The 21,818-nt window shown below is 42.8% G+C and overlaps 3 protein-coding genes across 4 annotated transcripts; 2 read left to right on the top strand and 1 right to left on the bottom strand.

Moving 5' to 3' along the window:
* Positions 1-2,175: 2,175 nt before the first annotated feature.
* Positions 2,176-8,667, top strand: snx21 (sorting nexin family member 21). Its single transcript, XM_049016291.1, has 4 exons — positions 2,176-2,334; positions 5,335-5,611; positions 5,931-6,088; positions 6,195-8,667. Exons 2-4 carry the CDS (start codon positions 5,350-5,352, stop codon positions 6,948-6,950), a joined length of 1,176 nt encoding a protein of 391 aa, XP_048872248.1. The 5' UTR covers positions 2,176-2,334; positions 5,335-5,349; the 3' UTR covers positions 6,951-8,667.
* A 2,645-nt stretch (positions 8,668-11,312) lies between these two features.
* Positions 11,313-13,147, top strand: wfdc2 (WAP four-disulfide core domain 2). Its single transcript, XM_049017400.1, has 4 exons — positions 11,313-11,469; positions 12,245-12,382; positions 12,666-12,803; positions 12,877-13,147. Exons 1-4 carry the CDS (start codon positions 11,376-11,378, stop codon positions 13,008-13,010), a joined length of 504 nt encoding a protein of 167 aa, XP_048873357.1. The 5' UTR covers positions 11,313-11,375; the 3' UTR covers positions 13,011-13,147.
* Positions 13,148-14,402: 1,255 nt separating this feature from the next.
* On the bottom strand, positions 14,403-20,157 carry pigt (phosphatidylinositol glycan anchor biosynthesis, class T). Of its 2 annotated transcripts, none has more exons than XM_049017398.1 (12): positions 19,625-20,157; positions 19,238-19,415; positions 18,954-19,081; positions 18,617-18,717; positions 18,383-18,469; positions 18,043-18,130; positions 17,829-17,926; positions 16,982-17,141; positions 16,035-16,235; positions 15,770-15,935; positions 15,466-15,549; positions 14,403-15,374 (listed from the first exon to the last, which is right to left on the bottom strand). In XM_049017398.1, the coding sequence occupies exons 1-12, from the start codon at positions 20,058-20,060 to the stop codon at positions 15,125-15,127; spliced, it is 1,977 nt and encodes a 658-aa protein (XP_048873355.1). In that variant the 5' UTR covers positions 20,061-20,157; the 3' UTR covers positions 14,403-15,124. The 2 variants fall into 2 exon arrangements, with proteins under 2 accessions (XP_048873355.1, XP_048873356.1); XM_049017399.1 differs by having other exon boundaries at positions 16,035-16,232.
* Positions 20,158-21,818: the final 1,661 nt, after the last annotated feature.

Raw genomic sequence — 21,818 nt, 5'->3', positions numbered from 1 at the left:
TTTCTGATATCAATATTTTGCATTCTAACTAACTAAAACTGAATTTCTGATATCTTCTAGAAATGGATTAAAGTTAATATGGCTTGCCATACTTCGCAATGTTCTCGCAACTTCGGTTAACACGATAGCTACATCCATTTGGAATTCACCTAATCACCGCTAGATGTCACTTTTCCGGTGTTTTATTTGAAACCTTCTCCGTACGTGTTTTATCTGTGGTTTCAGTCACATAGTCTAAGCACGTTCCAGCCGGATAATTAATACACCAATAACCTATTTTGTTCTTTGACATCTTTAAAGCTGTAAGATATTGTATTAGGCAAGCAACCACGATGAATCCTTGGAACAAATGCATGTGTAACTACCTAGGTTAGGCTTGCATAGGCTGCATTTAATATCTCGAGGTATGTGGCTTAGATTTCAAAGCCAGAGAAGCTTCTAATTTTTTATTATCATATTTTTTTCATTCTTTTAAACTAAAAAGGTGCTCTGATAAACTAACTGTTTTGCCCCTGGTCTAGGTCAGGAAACTGTAACAGGTAAGCAGGAGACTTAAGTGCAGTGTATTCAGATGCTTATGAAGATGCTTATTCAAATGTCATTAGCAGTGGACCGACTAGTACAGAAATACAGGAGACCAACTGTAATCCTGGTGCCTCCCATGTCCTGGATGTCCAATCCTGGGGAGGAGAAAACCGCTCAGCCCCAAAGAACACCAAAAGTAGATCCAGCACCAACTCTGTCTATAGTGTGGAGGGGCAGATCATTACTGCACACGTTGTCCCACCCAACCAACCCCATGCCCCAGCTTGCAGCCTACCTGGATGAGATCCTCCATCGTTACCAAAGTCTATCAGTGTCAATTCACTGTCCCAGCGCAGCTTTTCTTAGGTTTATCTGTCCATTGACCTATGCTGCAACCTCTAGTTTCTTTATCAAAGCACATGGAAATGTGTGCGATAAATGCAGGATCTGAGTGAAATCAATTGTTCAGAATCGGTGAGTGAATTTCAGTTGGGTGATGGGATTCCTGAGGTACTAGGTAAGTTTATTTAAGAGGTGGGTGGCTGCAGGAAAAAAAAACAGAATGTCATGTGAGGTTCAGGTCGTGACTTATACCTCTTCTGTGATGACAGCGATGGCATTTAAAGAGTCCAACTACAGTTATGTCATGTGAAAACTTTAAAATTTTGATTGACTGTGCCTCTGCAGACAAGTCCTTCACGTAGAGTGAAAATGGGAAGATCCTGTGCAAATGGCCTTAGGGTCAGACAGGTGTATGTAGACTGCCCTACGTACTGCTTCCTGTTTGTCAGGAAGCTGGTAATCCACTGACAGATGCTTGGAGGTACAGTTAGCTGAGTCAACTTGCTGTGGAGAAGTAATGGAGTAATATTATTGAGTGCTGAACTGAAGTCCACAAACAGGATCCTGGCATATGTGTTGGGAGAGTCCAGAGTTTGGCAAATGTAGTGAATGGAAACCGAACTGCATCCTCAATTGAGCAATTTGCTCTGCTTGTAAACTGTAGACCGTCAAGGAAGGGGTCTGTGATGTGGACTTGATAGGCCAGCCAGAGTTGGAAAGATCAAGTTCAAAAAGTACAAATCCAGACCAAAATTTTGTGTCAATCAACCAGTTGAGTACTCTGGGACTGTCACTCTTTAGGTTCACCAGGTTGGTTAGAATAATCTTGGTCTGGATTTGTACTTTCTGGACCTGAACTTTCCATCTCTGAGACCAGCAACAGGCATTCAAAGATTTTCATAAGGTCAAGGAAACCGACTTATAGTCATTTAGTCCAGCCCAAATGATAGAAATTTGTTATTTAATCATACATGAACTGTGTGAATGTACATTTTGACTCTTGGAGCTGTTCCTAATATCTTTGTTTTTTTTGGCATGTTTTTTTTTAAGCCAAGCAACCTCCATGACATGATTTCTCACTTGAATGGAGAAATGACCCATAATAAGGTGTTTAAGTTTGCATCTCCTTTTTGAGTGTGTGACAGCATATATGTTACCAGATATCACAGATATTTGTATAATTCATTTTGTTTCACCGTCCTAACTTGAATTTTAATTGTAATATTTACAGGAAGTTGGAAGCAAGTGAGTATGGCTTTCAGAAAAACAACTAATTTCCGTATTGACCTATTTCAATGGAGCAGATATGACAATCATTACGGTAAACCGAACACTCCCTCTGAGATATACTCTACACTCTCGACTCATGCAACAGTCCGTGCAAGTTGGAGTAAATTAAACCAGTCGTCTTAACCTGTTACCCTGGTTTAAAACATAGTGCTGTTCGGGTTCTTCAGGAGGATACAAGTAAGTTGCTGATCGCTGTTTTGCAACTTTTCTTATGAATGACACCGAAAGCCTTACTCTTGCTGGCGAAGGTAACTTGGTGTGTGTTTACTGCGCGGAAAGTATTGAGCGCACCCAGCTTTCACACATATGCGTTAAAATGCTTCCATTTACAGCGTTAAGCATGCAAAACTTTCGTTCGTATGATAAATACCGTTGGTATAATGCATTTGTTACCAAATATTTTATTATGTTCTGTAACTAATTTAGTCTTAGTCTTGTCATATAATCGTATTTGCATAATAGCTCGGGTCTCACCGAATACAAAATGACATATTTAACCACAGGACTAGCTAGGTTTCCTTAGTGGATATTTACCACCGTAGTCGGAATTATTCTGGGAATTATTTTGGATAATGGCGATAAAGCTACACGGGCAAACACATCGGCTTTAGTCGTAGTGACAACGACAGCAACCCGATCGACCTAGTTAGCTGTTATATGACTCTGGCGTTGTTATTTTCATTAGATATTTGCGGTTTCACGGTGAGATCCGGCCGCAGAAATGTCTCCCCACCGGTTGCGGATTTGCGTTGGCGGCCGCTGTCCGGCCGATCCGGACTATTGCTAGTCCAGGCCTTGTGGGAATCACTTCGTCTGCTCACACGGAGCCGGTAACGTTACAAAGTGATGAAAAATTTAGGGGCTCGGCTTCTTATCCAGGCGACCTGTTTGCCTGGCTGGGCGGCCGCCGGCGGCTCTACCTCATTAAATCATTCACCGTCCACAGGAGTCGCCTCTGATAATTTCGCGAGGTTATATTTCACCGTCAATTCCCGTTTTTTAGCCTTTTCGAGTACTACTAAATCTCACTTCTGATCTGTCACACATTTATTATTGTGTTGCAGTCACTTACTGTTACTTTCGGATTCCCGCCATATGGAAGTTAGTGTTGCTCTCTAACTAATCTGTTCAATTATACCTTTATCACAGCTAATAATATCTATCACACTTAGCTGAGCGTCAGTGTTACCTTAAACGCTTACTAAATGACTCATTTGCATGAATAGTTACACGATTTGGCCAGCTTTTGGTTTTTTAAAACTCAGGTGAAAACTTACTGTTTAGTGGACCAACGGCGTGCAGTTTTTCCCAAGTCCAATAGCTCAGATGACGGAGTGTTTTGTAGGACATTGATTTGAAAGTAAAACTCAATCCTCACGGCCAGGCATCCCCAACTGGAAAAAATATTGTGCGCAAGTTTTTATATCGAATGTTTAAGCATAGGGTCAACACTATAAAAGTGAATATTAATATCCACATCTGTTTTGCGGGTAACAGATTTGCGAGCTTTCACCAGCTGTATGGAAGTACCAGGATTCCTCGTTTAAAAGCTTTGCAGACGAAGTCTTAATGCTGCTCTTCCCAGATATTAATATCTGCATGAGATTAGTACTGCATAATTCTGCAGCCTTTCAGGAAGTCCGCAGTATTCAGTTTCCAGCATGAATAATGAAATGTACTTCAATTGTTTCTTTTCTAAAATTATCTATATGAACACAAATACAACTAAAATCGTCCTTGCAAAATGTCATCCATCTATCCATCCATTTTTTTGTAGCTGCTTAGACATCCAGGGTTGTGGGGGGTCTGGAGCCTATCCCAGAGGCTACAGGCACAAATCAGTGAACAACCAAGGCCTGGGTGCCAACTAAAATAAGTTATCCTCATATGAAAAATAATTGTAATAGGTGCATTGAACATTTGAAAGTTGGTGGGATATTCAGTTTTAAGAATGCATCTTGTGTAGCTTTTGAAAATCACTTTGTCAAAGCAGGTGGATATGTGTGTGTGATAAATGCTGGGTTTGAGTGAAAATCAGTTTTTCAGAACTGGAACTAAATTGGCTTCAATTATGTCTTCAGTATCTTTTGTTTCAGCTCACGAATCCCAAATAAGCAGCCCCCTCCCCATTTGCATGAATGGTTCAAGCCATTTAACAAATCCTGTGAAATAGTTAAGTACTTATGTAATACAGCCCTTTTAGAATTTAAGTTTTCAGTTTCTGAAGAAACCTGGAAAGTTTTATTTTCTTCAGAATGGTTTCAGTGCAATTTCTGTAATATCTGTAACTTTAAGCCAGTAATACATCAAAATAAAGTAGTGAAGATGACCATATAGGAACAAATATGGCAAAATAACCTGCTTAAGCAAAGGCTTTTAGGTCTCCACAGCTGAGCTGCCAAACCTGTAGAGCATTAATGGGAAAGATCACACTGAATTTTATGTGCTGTAAACTTTGTAATCTTTAATTTGTAATGTGAAGTATGTGTTGCTGTAATTATGAAAAGTTATCCATTTTAAATTTAAAATTGTGGTCAAAATAAGACAAATCAGTTGTTTTATACCATTTTTACATTGTCAACTACAGTTTACGTTTAAAAAGTAAATTAATATCGTGAAATGCAATATATACCCTTTTTTTTGTATTTTTTTTTTTTTTTTTTGTATTTTGTTAGTATGCTGTATACTTTTGTTCATGTTTTATCCATTCGTCCAGTTTGAGCTAGGCTGCACCTTGAGCAGATGGTCACTCCATCACAAGGTACATACAGTCACGCAGACAGTTTGAGACCCCATTTAGAAACCTCTAATTGCAAGTCTTTGAACTATGGAAGGAAACCAGTGAAACATGAGGAACATGCAGAAGGTGTGAGGCAGCAGTGCTGTCGACTGAGCCACCTGATATGTATAATATAATGCAGTGCTGCACTGCCCTGGCACACCCACTGTTGGTATTATATTGCACTGTGCCACACCTGTCTTGCACTTGCAAATTTTATTTTGCAGTCGTTGCTCCACGACCCCACATGAAAACCTTTTTCTTTTTCTCTACACTTGGGTAAAGTGAAATGACTGAAAAAGAATATAATTGAATTGAAGGAATTAATTCTTATTTACATGTGGTCCCTGAACTGTGTAGGTTCTGTAAATATAGAATTGGAACCGTTGTTTTCTCAGTGGTGGGCAGGTGAGATGGCATCCAAGCTCTTGGACAGACTCCGGCGCACGCTGTTCAAGGAGGGTGCAATCCCTGCCGACCTAGAAAGCAATGAGGACTTTCCAGAAAGTTCCGAGCTGGAGGATGACACGGAGTACGTGTCGGCGCGGCTGGGAGGAACGCTCAGCTTCGAGGCTGAGAGGGCGCTGGATTCTGAGGACCCAGGCGAGATCTCTGGGGTGGACAGCGACTCTGATTTTTTTGCAGAATCGCTGGAGAATGGGTCCTGCAGCACAGGTAGATCTGCCATGGTCTACGATATGAAAATCTTATCATGAGCAGCTTTTCTCTGAGTCACAGAAAAATGATACTTGTATAGAAAATTTTCTTTGTCTTCAATATACATGAAAACATGAATGTCCAAAAACAAATGACAAAATTTCTGGTAATAGTGACAAATCCTGTATTATATGTGACTGGGCTGGGCTTGTCTCTGTCCTCAGAGGAAGTCCAGTGTAAGCATGTTTCACTTCCATCTTCAGTCTGTGACTACACAGCCATTTTTGCACACAGTGTTCCTGTACACAGTTCCTCTGCTTTATTTCTCATTCTGCAGATGCCAGTCCAGTGGGCCTACCATCTGTAGGGCCATCTTTGCTGACCAGGCAGCTGCAGGAGAGCTGGCGCAACTTGCGTTCCCGCAACCTCCCGGAGAAGCTGGTGTTCGAGGTGACCGATGCCAGTGTGGTACAGGAGGGCACTTCTAAATACGTGGTGAGTGTGGAGGAGCTGTGCCTGATTGCCCCAACTGGGGGTTCCTGGAAGGCTGACCCGGTGTCGCGCTGTGTAGAGACACCACCTTGCCCATCTCCCTTCTCAGCTCTACACCATCCACGTGATCCAGTCGGGGACCTTCGACAAGACACCGGCAGTGATCGCACGACGCTACACTGATTTTGCACGGCTCCACAGCCGCCTGCGGCACCATCATGGAGAGGAGATGGTGGGCGTGTGCTTCCCCCGCAAGAAGCTACGGAGGAACTTCGTAGCTGAGACCATCGCTAAGCGCAGCCGGGCCTTCGAGCAGTACTTAGCACACCTGCATTCCCTGCCAGACCTGCGCCAGTCCCCCATTTTCCTCCAGTTCTTCTACCTGGGCGATATGCGGGCAGGCCAGATGCTGCTGCGGGCGGGCCAGTACAGAGAAGCCTTAGGCACCTTGCAGAATGCACTCAGGCTTCAGGAGAAGTTGGGGTGCCAGCAGTTGCAAGATCCGCAGCAGCGGACCCACTGGATCTTCAACTTGTTGGCACTGGTGGCCTGTTTCCAGGAGCTGGAGCAGCTAGGTGAGGCCCAGGAGCACTGCGACCGTGCCCTGCAGGACCTCACCCCGTCCCAAGATGCCCTGCAGCAGCAGCAATTCCACCCTCTGCTCATCCCACTTCTGCAGGCTAATGTCAGGCTGTCTTGGAAGATCTCCAAGGACAAGCGTCGATGGGAAGCCCTTTTGCAGGAGCTCCAGGACCGCGGGGTAGACGTAGTAAACCAGCCAAGCTTGAAAGAGTACCTCACAAAGGAAGTGCTGGAGGGTGGCGAGGGAGAGGCTAAACACAGAGCTAGAGACGACACAATCTAAAAAATTCCTCAAGGTGTACAAAATTAGTTAAGCATCCATATGTATATGCCAGAGCACTACAGGAAAGTACACAGGCACAGTACTGCTCTTATGGTTCACATAGGCACTTGCTAAGATGCTAAGAAGCCACTTCATGTTGCTGTAGAGCATAGCTGAAGAGGAAACACTTTTGATATATTTCTTCATTCTTTATGAACCTTCCTCTTAGACTTTTGCACATGACACTACTCCATTGATGTACATTTTGCATAGGTAAATTATGTAGCAAAATGTAGCAGAGCATGTAACAGTTCTGTATTCACAGCTAATTTTCTTTTCCGGGTGATATTTTATGAAGGGATATGTTACAGAATATAAAGGGAAATATGTGGGTATAACCACTCACAAAACTAATGAAATTAAAGGAAGATGTTTTTAGAATCTGCATTTTTGGTTGTGTGTCCTGTGATGGACATGGCATCCCATTCAGGGTGTATCCCAGCCATGTGCTCCAGGATTGATTTTTTTTTTTGTTTGTTTCCCTTCACAATGCTGGGATGGTTTTAAAGTGCTAGTGAACTTTTGCTCCAAAGGTCATTCAGTTTTGATGTGTAACCAGTACTCTACACAAGTATTGGTGTCCTTGTTGGAAATTTTAGTGTGATTTTTTTTTCAAATGGTTTTGGCATTCAATTTGTCTGAGTTTTGATTAGGGACAGCTGAACTGTCCCCATAACTGTAATAGTAAATCTACTGTTAAGTAGTACAGACATCTGTTGGAGTTGGTTACGCATCCTAGATTCCAATATGAATTTCAATTTTTTTTCCAGCAGATTTTGATTTCAAAAGGCTGTACTGTTTACTAGCTTTCTATTTGATGAATATTTTTACTTTTAAGAATATCATTCGAGAAATGCATCACAGTCTTGAGTCCCGATCTGGCACTCACTCACTTCTGCACATAACATGGCTTTCTGAGGTTCTCCGGAAACATGGTTGTGCATTTCACTTAGAATACAGTCAGTTTGCACTGTTTGCTCTGAACCTGCCTAGCATTTAAAAAACTGCTGCTACTCTTATTTTTATTACACACACTCTAGAGTGAAAGTCTTTGCACAGTATAGAAGTGTTGTGCTCATTTGCACTCCTGGCATTGGTGTGGGTTTTTTAGGGTGGGTGGGTTAGGTGACTGAATTTTCAGTAGCTGATGTAGTTCTATGCTGTTCTGATTTTAGCTGTTTGTGTTACATTTTTAAAGGTGTTATTTAGTACTTTGTAGGTATGACATCAGTGCTGTGTTCATGTTTGTGTCATGCATTCTACTCCTTCATTGCACATTCTGTAGTCACTAGGAACAGTTTGTCCTGTGGACTTCCACATCATACGCAAGAGCTTTGTTATATTAGCATTTTCCCTCCTTGTTAAAGGATATGAAAATAAGCTGTTCACCTGACATGAAAATAGTTTATCAACGTGGCATTCGGAAGAAAAAATACCGGCATTAACTTTTTAAAGGAAGTTTATTGGCTTCCTTGCTGTAGTGCCTTTGTTCCTTTTACATCTCAGTCTATAATGAATGCGATCTTAATTTTTATGAACACTCCATTTTAGATTGGGGGCAAAAGTTTTCCAAACCTATAACATTTGCAGTATTTTTCTATATGTATTGTTTATGGCTTTACCCTTTAGAGCTTCAGAGTGGTTTGAATTATATTTCAATAAACTGTTTTAAAAAATATTGCTTGTTTTTGTGTGATTTCATTTTCATCTTTCTTTTTTAAGAAAACCCTGAGTTGTCTGAGGTGTTAATTTCAGCTGGTTTAATTTCCCGTAACCACCAGGTTTGTCAGCACATGCTGTTATCTATTTTTACTTTCTTGTAACATACCAAACCGTACCACGGCCTTGTAAAAACAAATAATTGATTGCTGAAGTCTTACGAAAGGCATCTCCTATCATCTCAGATTCAATTGGTTGTGTAACTTTTACTGGCGTAATGCATATGCTAAGCATCCCATTTAATTAGAAGACCCTTTTTGTCCAAAGTGACATTCGAGTGAGGATCAGAGAGCAGGTCAGCTGCCATCCCAGTAGCAACTGAGGTTAAGTGTCCTGCTGAAGAGCCCCAATGATTACTCTGCTGGCCCTGGAATTTGAAGAGAGAACCTTCCGGTTATGGAGACACATGCTTTACCCACTGAGATACACACCACCTTGAGAAGGGCATAGATAACCTGGAGGATTCAGGGGGGAAGCACTTGACAGGGCCCTTTAAATATGTGAAACGACACCTAAAATTGGATAAGAGACCCAAGGGGACATTTTGCAAGCGAGCTGCTCTACTTTGAAGGTGTATTAAAACAAGTAAGCAAACAAAATAATGTAATGAATAATTAATGAATTGATCTCTGAAGATTATTGCGCAATCTTAAGTCTGTTTTACTCGATGTGACATAGGCTGACCGGATAATCCATGTAAGGGAAGACACTTTGACTAGGACAGGACATGTCATTCCAGTTACGACACGGGAATTCACTTAAACACTCACTTCTTGCTGTGTGCTAATTGGTCAGTCTCCTATAATCATAAATGTGTCACTAATGTTAATGTTCATATTTTATTTTGACTTAGTTTTGCTTTTATAAAGTCCTTTCTCATCACCATATGCAGTGTACGGAATATGGCTGCACCAATATGGTGGCCCAAGGTAACTGTGCAACATTATTGCTGCCCTCCTAGTGCGCCCCTAGTGGTCTGGCACCCCCAGCAAATCTGTTTTAAATATTAATTTATTACCCTTTAGGTGTCCAATTCAAGGACAGTGATTGGCTCATTTTTCGTTGCTATGTGCATTTCTTGTGTCAATAATTGGCTACGCTGCTGCATGGATTGGGCGTTTTCTCTAGCGCCCGAGATATTTCAATAAGACTGAGTGAGAAGAGGACAAACATGAAGCTGATTTTACCCAAACATAGTGATTTTTTAATGTATATATATTACACGGTATTGTGCATTTTCAACACAGTGGGCTAAGCCTGTGTGCCTATGATCAGAAGGTTGCCGGTTTGAACCCGGCCTTAGCTTACCACGAATGTGGGTTCTTCAGCAAGGCCCTTAACCTCCAGCTCCCTAAGCACTGTAACCGGTGGCTGCCCTTTGCCTACAGAGAGCATGCTGGGGAGGCATAAAGAGAATTTCCTCACCGGGATCAAGAAATTATTATTATTATTATTATTATTATTAATTATTATTATTATTATTGAAATTAATCAATTGTTGTTTAAAAATATTTGTTTTAGAAAGAAAAATCAAAAATCCCCGTTAAACCAGGGAAGGCGGCGCTCTAGCGCCCTCTGTTGACCAGTCGCCTCTGGTGAAACAGCTAGTCTTTCAATAAAGCAAATAAACCAGTCAAATCACAAGAAGAACTGAATAATTTAGCCAAGCACAGGGGCCTTTCAGTTTTAAAGTAGTTTGCAAAACCTGAAGAAGATCAAATTGTCCTCCCTGTCATGGATTGTCTGATCACCCTAATGTAGCCGAAAGCTACATATTTCTATTTAAAGAACCGCTGTCAAACTCAAGGCCCTCTAGATGAATCCGTTGTTTCACTTAATGCGGCTCGCGGAAATCTATCAGAATAATATTGATAAAGTTTGTAATCATTACCATAAAACGATTTTAGAATTATAGCATTGATTTGAAAAATACGCATTATATTCTTAAATTAAAAAATATTCGGGGACACGAGAGTGCTGAAGGTGGCACTGTCACTGTCACACTGACCACGCTGAAAAATGTAAGAGGCAGGGGTGTCTGTTAACCAGCGAAGCAGCACTGCGTTTTTAATTGTCAGGAGGGGGTGTACTATAATTTTCATATAAGTGACATATACGTGTACTGCGTTGCCGGACAGGATGTCAGATTTCGCTTTCACGTTATTCATCAATACTTGGCGAACATTATATGTACGGTATGTGGATGCAGAAGCCGCCCTGAGTGACTGAGCGGCATCTATGGGGCTGCGCTTCGAAGTTTGTTTAAAATGTTAGTTTGTTAGATGGCCTTAAACTTGACGATGTGAGCGTCATAATGGCAGTTTATATGGTGGAATCTATTAAAAAAAAAGGGGGACCCTCCCGCCCGGAGTAATGAAAGGAGTATAACACCCCCGCTGTAAGGCACAGAATTGATGGGGAGATTTGTTTCACATGTTAACAGCAGATGACATCTGACTCTCATTTTGAAGAATTAAATTATCCGCTCACCCATTCGTCTTCCACACCGCTTACCCAGTACGAGGAATACAAGTCAAAAGAAACGGCGTATGGACCCAGCGGAAGGCTGCTCTCCCCCCCCCCCCCCCCCCCCCCCTTTACACTTCTCTGGCTTTAATCCTTAGGTACTTACGGCTGCTGCTTAAATCCTAACTTGAAGCTGGAGAGATGAGGCTGGCCGGGGTCTTGCTTCTCCTGTGTGCCGCGCTGCACTTGTTCGGATGGAGTTCAGCTTTAATCGCCGCTGGACGCAATTCAACGGGTGAGCAAGAAGCATAAGTCTGTCGCTGAGAATAAGTTGCTCACGGTCCTTGTTTGAAACAGATTATTAATGTGACTTTGGGAAAGTAACAGTTGATAATAGGCTACGTGGTGAAATGGGCTATGTTTTTAAATGGGCTTGTGAATACATATGTATCATATACATAATTTATGTTGATTTAGACTTTTTTTTTATTTTAATTGACGCACGGAACATAAAGTAGGGAACTGACATAAATAACATTAATAGTATCCAAACAAGCAGTTTATGTTTCTGTACCGTGCAGAGAAGTATTGCATAAGGAATCCCACTGAGTTTTCGGGTTTCTAAACATCTGCGCGTTCCACAAGACAGATAAAAAAATCTGCAGGATTTGTACATAACTGCAGTACTGTAGTAGTTGCACCATACCGGTGTTAAATTTCCACTGTAGCTCATAAACTGGTTGGTTTCTTTTGTATAATATATATGCGGTATATATCTGGTACATTATGCAGTAGTCTTGCACTAGTAATCGGGACGTAGAAAACACACAGTTTTGTTCCATACGCTTGCATGCACGTATAATGTTTTAGTCCAATGTTTAAAAATTCCCACTTTAACATTAGAGAGTTGCATTACTTTGCCCAAAATGCCCAAGCGTCAATTCAGAAGAAACTCCGCATGTGTTGATAGTGCCGCTTCTGATTGGGTTATTCAGCGCTGTCCATTCCAGCTCGGCTCTGTCGCTTCCGCTGGGCTGACAGTGTCCCCCCGCCCCCCCCCCTTCTTCCAGCACCCAGGCCTGGTCATTGTCCCAAGCGCTTGACCGTGATTCCATCTAAACGGGCATGCTCTGGGGACTCCGACTGTCCAGCCCGGGACAAGTGCTGCACCTTCAATTGCGGGGCCGTCTGCGTCCCGGCTGCTTTCAGTAAAAGCTTCTTTTCTTGTCTAATTAATAGGCTTTAGTAGTGAAACATTTATAATTTGGAGATTTATCAAAAGACTAATCTCTCTCTGGTGGATTACTTATGAATACAGTTCTGTACCTCTTTCTATATTTTAACGAGTATTTATGTGATGCAGCTCATCTGGGAAACATGTTATGCAATAGTGTAACCAAATGGTATTATCACTGATGCCAACAGCTATGGAAGACAACCACCAGGATGACTAACTTTCCCTCAATTCTCCTTGTGTTCCTGCTCCGGCAGCAAAGGCAGGGGTGTGTCCGCGCCGGAAGCGAGGCTCCGGGATGTGTGCAGAGTTCTGTGTCGATGACAGCGATTGTCCCAAAGATGAGAAGTGCTGCTATAACGGATGTGGCCATGAATGTGTTACCCCTTACACAGGTATTACAGGCGCCTATATACTACCTATTACAACAGCTATGGGATTGTACTGACGCTCCCTCTGTGCCACCAGTAAAACCAGGTCGGTGCACCAGCCCCAGTGGGACCCCGATGTGCGCGGAATTCTGTTACCACGATGGCGAGTGTCCGGGCGAGCAGAAGTGCTGCAGAACCACATGTGGCCACGCCTGTAGCGACCCCTGCTGATTGACTGGGCGACCTGCTGCCATTACTTGAACCCGCTTCATGTCTGTACACTCATAGCGCTTATCTGCTTCATTTGCTGTGAGTTTTCCATGGTTTTACATGTATTTGTACCGGGGTCAATAAAATGTCATGGCTAACCAGGAGTCTTTGCATTACCGAAGGCTTTCGATTGTACATTTTAGGAGTCAGTATGTGTTTATGCTGAACACTGACCACGACCAGTTGATTGCAGCAAGATGGGTAAAAAAAACAGACTTAACACAAAGACTGTAAATGGGATATGACTGTACACAGAACCAGCAGCTGGTTCCTTTGTCAGGGAAGCATGGGAGTCTCTCCAGTACACTGCTCACAAATTGCAATGTGTTTTCATTTTTCCACCCACTTGCATGCATGCCTGCCTGAGCTGGCACACGCAGAGAACAGCAAGACCAAACTGAAGCAATTTTTACAGTGGTAAAAATTCATTACTATTAGTTTTGAACCGGTAATGAAAAGGACCTCTGTTTCTGACTCCTGGGGTGTGGAACCACTGAGAGTGGGGGGACAGGAAGGCTTTGTCTATGCCAGACATTATGGGATAAGCACTGCATGGGCCTGGTTAGCTGAACTGGAAACAGATTCCTCAAATATGCAATTAGAAAGCTCTTGGCAAAAAGCAGGCAGGCTGATGCTGGTGGAATGTATGTTTGAGAAGTCCCCTGTGATTGCATTCTTCCCAGGGTGCCAGGATGGGACAGACAGGTTGCTGTGTACCAGAGGATGTAGTTGGGGGTGGGGGGCAGTCGAGACGGTGCGCGTTGCATGGGCCCCTGCCATTTGGAAGCTTCCCTGGATTTCTAGATGGTGTTGTCAGACCTCCAGACGCTGCCAAACATTTTTCCCTCTTTGCTCAACAAGCATTCCATTCCTGTTGGAGCACTAGCAAAAACAGCTCGAAAATACCTTTAGCCAGCCGTTGCATGCATGGAACTAAACACAGACAGGCCCCTGGAGTTTTAGACTGCATTCTATTAAAACTCAAATATTTTTGGGATTAATGTTAGGATTGACAGGGCAGGCCATTTGTTGGCCACTTGTGAAAGTCCAAAATGCAGTGTGGCGATCTCAAAATTTCACAGGATGAGCTTGAATATAGTGATGCCACTTACTTACTAACAAAAAACTAAAAATTTCTTTAAAAACCCTTAATTTCCCATACAAAAATGTTTTATGTCAGACATTTAGTTAAATAACATTAAGGAAGCAATTAACTTCAAAGCCAGAAAACTTTAAAACACAGTTTCTTTTTTTACTGAAACTATCCTCCTCCCTAACCCTAACGTCTCCATAGTTCCCTGCTTCACCTCACTGGTTCTGTTTACCGTCAATCAAAAACCCACAGTCGAAATATGGAAGTGCAGCAGAACCACAAAATATTTTTAATACATCCAGGATGGATGTTTTTAACATCTGGGATGAGGGATGTTCAGTAAAATAGCTGGGGAAAGAATGCAGAGCTTTGTGGAATCTACAGACTCCAGAGGAAGAGGGGGCTGCTCTTAATAATCACTCAAGTACAGCAATTTAAAAAGCAGAAATACCACAAGCATAGGCAATGATATTCTCTTCTAAAAATTCCTCCTACGAAAATTCATTTAAGCAGAAAACATCTTGAATGTAATAATTTTCTTTGAAGAAGGACACTTTCCATTTACCTAAACCAACATTCAACATCAAGATCCAAAGGAGACCTCAATCAAACGAGTGAACTGGTCTCCCTCAGCACAACCAGTCAACTTTAAAGAGGGGTTGGAGGCATGTAGCATGCTGTAAATCCAGGATACATTCCAGTCAAGCTCCCACAATGTTTTCCAAGGGGGGGGGAGAGAACATTTTCCATTTCCATAGCCCCCCCTTCCCATAAATTTCTGAACTCTTAAATAAAAACAGAAGGATAAATCTCAAGTCTTAAGTTCAAACCAAACCAAAAAAAAGCAAACACACGCCGCATAAAGGTCCGAGATTCAGTAATGCGCCCGCAATTATGTTTCACCTGATGCAAAATCCCCTTAGTGCATGAGGAAAAAAAATCCATCCGCAGTACTTGGCAGTGCAGCGGCAGAGCAATGACATCACAAAAGCGGCACGCCACGGAAGTAGCGGATGACGTTGGCCAGGCGCTTCACCAGACTGGGGCTTGGCTCCTCTACCTGGAAGGTGCGGGTCAGGAGATTATAGAGGGAGCCGTAGCCCACGGCGACGACGGTGCAGGTGAGGCAGATGACATTGTAGGGCATGCTGAAGTCCGGGGTGGGCAGGTTCACCAGGAGGGGCTCGGTGTACACACGCACGAAGTAGCTGGACTCCTCCTTGCATGGGAAGCTTGAGGAGGATGGAGGACAGGCAAATCAACAGCATTCAGACAGAACCAACACCGGGTCAGACTGCTCAAACACATTTAAATCACACTCACAAGCTGCTGAAGAGGGGGTATTCCTGGGTGCTGTTGGTATCCATGGCGACAACACTGGGCACTAGCCCACTGATTACAGAGGACCTGCAGAGTAAAAACAGGAATTCAAACAGAGTCGCTTTCATCAACCCCAGGCCTTCTGTCCTGCAAAACATCACAATTAAAATTTCTACAGAGACTGCAGTATGTCCGCATCTGATTACATGGCCTGGGAAACAAACATGACATTGTGGATGTACCAGGCAACCAGCAGATGCAAGACTCAGCCATTTCACACAGCTGTTAAAAAAGAGGGGCAGCTCACCCCACGTATAAGCCATGGTTGGGGTCGGGGGTGTACTCTGTCCACTTCAGCAGTGCCCGCTCAAACTGCACGGTCACCTCGGTGACAGAATTGGGCGGCAGCTGAATGAGCATCTCCAACAGATGGGGGCGCACTCGGTCCTTAGAAGGCTGGTAATGAATGTAGCCTTAAGGGAGGGGGAGAAAAATAAGGTAAAAATAAGGTAAAAATGAGCCTTGCTGTTTCAAGGAGGGTGTGCGAGAGGCCAGGAGGCAGACAGACTCACTGGGCTTATTTGGGCGGGACTTGCTGGTGACGGTCAGAGTGTGGATGTACATGCGGAGGTACCAGGGAACCACGTCCAAGAGCAGCACAGGAAACGCTCGATAGGGATGGTTGTTGTAGATCAAGGTGTGGATCTCTCCCGTCTGCAGCCCATAACCAGCCACATACCTCTCACCGTGCAGCAGGGGGCGAAGCATGTCTGCTAGGGTTGGGCAGGAAGCGAAATTAAATTGACATTTCTATATTAAGACACAGTACTGTGCAAAGAGAATGTCTAATTGATCTTCATGTTGGTGTAAAACTATGATATTATGTCTGTAAAAGTAATCAGCTTAGCCATTTCAAAACTTCTCCTAAAGTCACCACAGTATTTGCAGCAAATCTCCAATACACCCATGCATTTTTTGACTTGACCACTACCCCACCTTGTCTGGCTAGTCAGTACCTTAATGAATTATTTTACTAATTACGTTCATAAACTGAGTTGGTGGAAAAATGTAACAAACACATAGAATGACTGAGGAGAGGTTTGGGAAATGAAGCAGTGTTTTTGCCATCAAACAAGATATCAGTAACTTCTTGCACAAAAGAAGTATCGTATATTTTTAAATTTATATAACCAATAGATTAATAATTCACATAAACAAAAATGAATAACAGAAAGAACAAAGGCAAAGCCCTTTACAAAAGTCTTTGTTACTTTGTATATTTTATAAAGTTAAACCACAATGTTTTTCTGTGCAAATATACACTTACTACTTTGAGTGCCATAGACTTTTGCCCAGTAAGATAATTAGCAAATACTTGTTATCTATAGCAATACACCCAAACTAAGATTCTGAAAGTAATTTTTATTCCTCTTGAACCTGAAATGTGATATGACAGAAGTAGCAGGTGGGGATGACGATGATAAACCTTGTCATGGGTACATAGTCAAATATCACTTACCCCCACTAGACCTCTTCCAACGCAGAACAATGTTTAATGTTCGCAAAGACCCAAAGGTGTCTGTCATCTTAAGATCATACACAGCATATGTCCTGCGGTCTCCCAGAACAACTGCTTGATTCAGAGTGGCTGAAGATGGGTGCAGTTCAAACAGCTCCCCCTAGAGGAGAAGACCAGCATAGTAGCTTAGATGAGTAAATGAAATAAAAGCATAAAATATAACCAGTAAGGGGCAGCATGGCGGTGCAGTGGTTAGCACTGTTGCCTCACACCTCTGGGACCCGGGTTCGAGTCTCTGCCTGGGTTACATGTGTGTGGAGTTTGCATGTTCTCCCCATGTCGTCGTGGGGTTTCCTCCGGTTTCCCCCCAGGAATAGGAGTTCCTAAATTGCTTATAGGTGTGCATCTGTGAGTGAATGGCGTGTGAGTGTGCCCTGTGATGGGCTGGCCCCCCATCCCGGCCTGTTCCCTGCCTCGTGCCCATAGCTTCCGGGATAGGCTCCGGACCCCCCGCGACCCAGTAGGATAAGCTGTTTGGAAAATGGATGGATATAACCAGGAACGCCAATAACGGGTAAACAAATACACACTCACATTTAAAAGCGATACTTGCACCAATCAACTGTTGTAACAGCATAAATGCATATGTATTTTATATGCATTTGTGCAGATATTACATTAAATTATTGTCCAGTTTAACCTTTATATGGTAATTCATGCTTCATTTATAGTATAAAGGTTAAAATGCACAGTAATTTCTTGTCATAGCACAGAATAAGGCATTGGCCTTGTTTCGGCCCACACAACTTCAGCATCTGACAGAAAATGTGAAAGGGTGACCTCTTACTTGGGGGTTGTCTGTGACATCTATGTACACCTTACTAGAAGAGGCCAAAGGGCAAGCCTCGGTCAGGGTGCGAGAGAACATCTTAAATAGGGACCACTCTGTGGAAGAAAAATGTAGACCAAGAAACTATTCAAAGATTAATTTTACACAATAAAATGAGCCAAATGTATATGTTTGCATATCACTATCAGAGACTCCCCATGCTTCGGCTCACCCTTCTTGTTCTGTCCAGTAGTGTACAGATCAAAGACCACATTCAGTGTCTGTCTCAGCTCCCACGCTGTAGTCCTGCACTGCCAGTCCTGAAAGACAGTGTGCACACACACACACACACACACACACACCTGACTTAATACTGTTAAGGATCCGAGGTACAGGCCAATTGGCACACAGACAAGGAATAATGACACTGTATCACAAATGGCAGTGGGATTAAAACAATGGCAGTATTACTCTTGTGAGCTGGCAAAAACTGATACATAACCAGAGCAAGTATTCCATATGGGTTACCTAGACAGTGCCCAAAATGGAAATGCAGACTGAGAGAGCCCCACCTGACATATAGGCCGAATGTGCACAGCCTGCGAGAAGAAACTACTGTGGAAGAGCTTCTCCGACTTCAGAAGAACCGCTAGTCCAGCCTGTAGGAACCAAAAGAGTAAATACTTTGGAAAAGGGCAGCAAGAAATGACAAGTCAAAAAGCTGTAATAGCAGGATCAAAATATAACAGGATCCTAAAGGTGGGAGAGTTCATGCTTTACTAGCTGACTGGCTGGTGTCTACATACCTTTGAACCACAAGGAAGCAGCTTCTTCCACGGGGTCAGATTCTCTGTGCACACAATCTCCCGAGGCAATAAAGCGTAGCGGAGAAACTTCTGGTCCGTCACTAAAGTCAAAAGGTAACTGCTGTCATATTGGAGTGATGATTCAAGGATTACAGAGACATAGATTCCCACAAACACATCAGGGCACAGACTGCAAAGCAGATATATGTTGCCAATATGACACTGATAAGTTTGCACAAACACTGCAATTACAATCAATGTAGCAACAGAACGAACACTTATGCTAGTTTAGGAAAGCAGGTCTCTGGGCAATAACATCTGAAAGAAAAGGCCTCACCATTTCCCACCCCTAGGGACCTGAAGGAGGCGGTGGGCTGCACAGTGTTGGTTGTGTCAATGAAATTAAGGGAGGCACAGAAGATTCCAGATATCACATTGGTAAGCTCCTTCCAGGCACCGTCCACACTGAAGACAGAAAACACACAATCTGAGGCTTAAAAAAAATCATGATGGTAAGGGAATTAAATATGCTTATTATTAAAGGAATAAAAGCCAACTGGAAATAATGACGTTGTGTATTAAAATTATGGAAGTAGCAAGGATGGGGTTAACTGCACTCACTCAGTGACAGTGTCCTGGAACCACACCCAGAGCTCAGCACCAGGAGGAGCTGGCAGGAAAGGCTGCCCCCACTGCATGGTGCGCCAGTAGCCCTGCGTGAAGGAGATGTGCAGCTCCCGCACGGAGAACTTGGAGATCAGCTGGCCCAAAGATTTTGGGAACAACCTGTAGTGGGACACTGTGGGCCCAACAAAGGCAGAACTGACAAGGCTCTATTACATGAACGCAAGCCAAGCCAACTCAAATGTAGTTTTAAAACCACAAATCAAAACTAGACACAAAAGCAAGACTGACCACGTCAAATTTCCATTTTCCCATACTACATCTTAACATGGTAAAGAGAACATCATAATATTTAAGGAACTTAAATTTTGGAAACATTTTTACCTTTTTTCCCCGGCTGGAAGAAATCTATATCCCACCGTGTGCGAAACTGAAAACTAGAATAAATGTCTCCGGATGGAAGAGGCTTGATCACCAGTTCTTCTTGGAACTGGTCTTTTGCGAGGGGATGTTTAAACTCAGCCTCGTCATTTACGCCTTTACTGTGTTCGTCACTTACGACACCAGTGTTTACATCAGCTTCTTCTGATTCAAACTGCGCTTTTTCTGCCTGATTCGGCTCCGCTTTTGAAGTATCCTGAGCTTCTTCGGATGACTGTGCATGTAACTGCCCTTCTGGAGACTTTTCGGAAAGCGATCTGTCTACATCAGTAGGTGGTTTATTTTTGTCTTCCATTGGTTTCAATTGTTTTTCGCTTGATGCATGTGTTATACACCACAGAAGTACCACAGCTAGCAAGATACACCTGCGATTTGTCATTTTGATCGAAATAAGCTAAATAAAACACCTACGGCATTCATTCGTTATATGACAGGATCGCGCTGAAACCGGAAACTCCCAAACTGCACCCTGCGATTTCCAGCGATCTCATTGGCTAAGCCGCAGCTGGGCGGTTCCAGGGAGGAAGAGCGGCTACATAACCCACGTGGTTCGCCTATCATTTTTTTAAAAATGTTTTGGAAGGTTGGCGCGTACGTTTTCTATTTACTCGTAATGCATCGAAACCATGCTCGAAACTGATTTGGAATTGCATAGCAATAAAATAACCCAAAATGCCAGACAAAAGGGAATTACTGTCAAGGGGAAGACAGATCAGCATGGTTGACAATATGAAGCAATACAGACTGGGGCACCCCTCTGCTCTGACTGCAACTCAATACTGAGAGGTCTTCTAAGTTTGCTTTCGTCACAATCATTCATAGCTGGTCCATCCCAAGGTGAAGCAAGTAGGTGTTCAAGTAGCAGAGTGACTAATTTTACTGAGTGTCCCTTTTGAATACTGGCAAACACTCACAAAGACCCCCTCCCCCTGGGTTGGCAAATTTGATGTGAAGTCGCAGAGGTTAACCTAAAGGGATTGAGGATGAGGAGCTGAAATGTCTGCCCTGCATAAATAAATGCAAAACGAGCACAACTTGCAGTAATTGTGGTAAAAGCAAACTTGTAATGGCCAAATTTCCAGCTAAATCCAAGAAAGTTTGGAGGCAGAAACCCTTCAGCATGTGCTGTGTCTTCCTCAACAGTTCTGACCAATGAGATATGCCTCAAACTACCGCCTTGGGAGCCATCCAGGTGGCATCCTCAAAAGATGGCTAAGCACTGTAGCTGGCATCACTCAATTTTAAGGAGCAGCAGTTCTACCTGAAGATGCTAGGATTAGAACTACAACAGCACCAAGCACAGGGTGAACCCCCCATCAAAGCAAGGCTGATTAGAAATTAGTAAAAAATTACTAACATTTTACTTAAGGGGGCACAAATATTTAGTACTTAGGTACTACTAACTCAGTACAAATCATGAACAGATATAGTAGCTACTAAAGATGTGTCACGATTCATTAATCATGAACAAACATGAGATCAGTATTTCACTTGTGTCATTTATGATTAGTTCCTTCAGTAATTCCTTCAGTAGTTTACAAAGATTTACAGAATTTTGCATAAAATATATAGTAACTTTTGGATAAAAGGTGGGTCGTGATTCATTAATGATAATCAAACAAGAGATCAGCATTTCACATGTGTTATTCATTACATATTCCTCCAGTAGTTCCTTCAATAGTTCACAAAGGTTTACAGAATTTACAGACATACTAACAGATATATTGGCTGCTTAATAAAGCATGTCACAAATCATTAATGATTAATTAATATGAGTATGTAACTAACACCTAGTTTGTGGTTAATTAATAGAATAATGTCGCATTATTTGTGGTCCCTCAAGTGAAGTGTTACTGAAATTGAAATCCAAAAACACAATGAAGGGGAATTAGTAGGTGGGTTTTGGTGGTTAGAAAGGGCTGTGGAGGGATAGAGATCAGGGAGCTGGTTAATTAAGCCCAAGGTGTTTGATTGTCCGTCCACAGCACGCATTCTGAATTTATGACAGATGGCTGCTATCCTGGGTTCTGAAAGAGAGGTGTAGCTTCTTGTCAATTAGCCAGATCGGATTGCAGGTCTTGGAGACAGCATTATAACAGCCCCTCCTGCCCTTAGAGAGAGAGCTGGTGAGCCCATG

The sequence above is a fragment of the Brienomyrus brachyistius genome, chromosome 6 (assembly GCF_023856365.1).
Source record: "Brienomyrus brachyistius isolate T26 chromosome 6, BBRACH_0.4, whole genome shotgun sequence".
NCBI lineage: Eukaryota > Metazoa > Chordata > Actinopteri > Osteoglossiformes > Mormyridae > Brienomyrus > Brienomyrus brachyistius.
The sequence above is the reverse complement of the archived record's forward strand: the minus strand, read 5'-3'. Positions and strand labels throughout refer to the sequence as shown.

Bases quoted from the DNA above. Each gene is read 5' to 3' on its own strand.
- pigt (XM_049017398.1), bottom strand. From the start codon at position 20,060: ATGACAAATCGCAGGTGTATCTTGCTAGCTGTGGTACTTCTGTGGTGT. The intron at 19,416-19,624 runs GTAAAAATGTTT...TTGGGCCCACAG, and splicing joins CTTCCAGCCGGGGAAAAAAG to TGTCCCACTACAGGTTGTTC. The intron at 17,927-18,042 runs GTGAGCCGAAGC...TTTCTTCCACAG, and splicing joins TACTGGACAGAACAAGAAGG to AGTGGTCCCTATTTAAGATG.
- wfdc2 (XM_049017400.1), top strand. From the start codon at position 11,376: ATGAGGCTGGCCGGGGTCTTGCTTCTCCTGTGTGCCGCGCTGCACTTG. The intron at 11,470-12,244 runs GTGAGCAAGAAG...CCCTTCTTCCAG, and splicing joins CGCTGGACGCAATTCAACGG to CACCCAGGCCTGGTCATTGT. The intron at 12,804-12,876 runs GTATTACAGGCG...CTGTGCCACCAG, and splicing joins ATGTGTTACCCCTTACACAG to TAAAACCAGGTCGGTGCACC.
- snx21 (XM_049016291.1), top strand. From the start codon at position 5,350: ATGGCATCCAAGCTCTTGGACAGACTCCGGCGCACGCTGTTCAAGGAG. The intron at 5,612-5,930 runs GTAGATCTGCCA...CTCATTCTGCAG, and splicing joins GAATGGGTCCTGCAGCACAG to ATGCCAGTCCAGTGGGCCTA. The intron at 6,089-6,194 runs GTGAGTGTGGAG...CTCCCTTCTCAG, and splicing joins AGGGCACTTCTAAATACGTG to CTCTACACCATCCACGTGAT.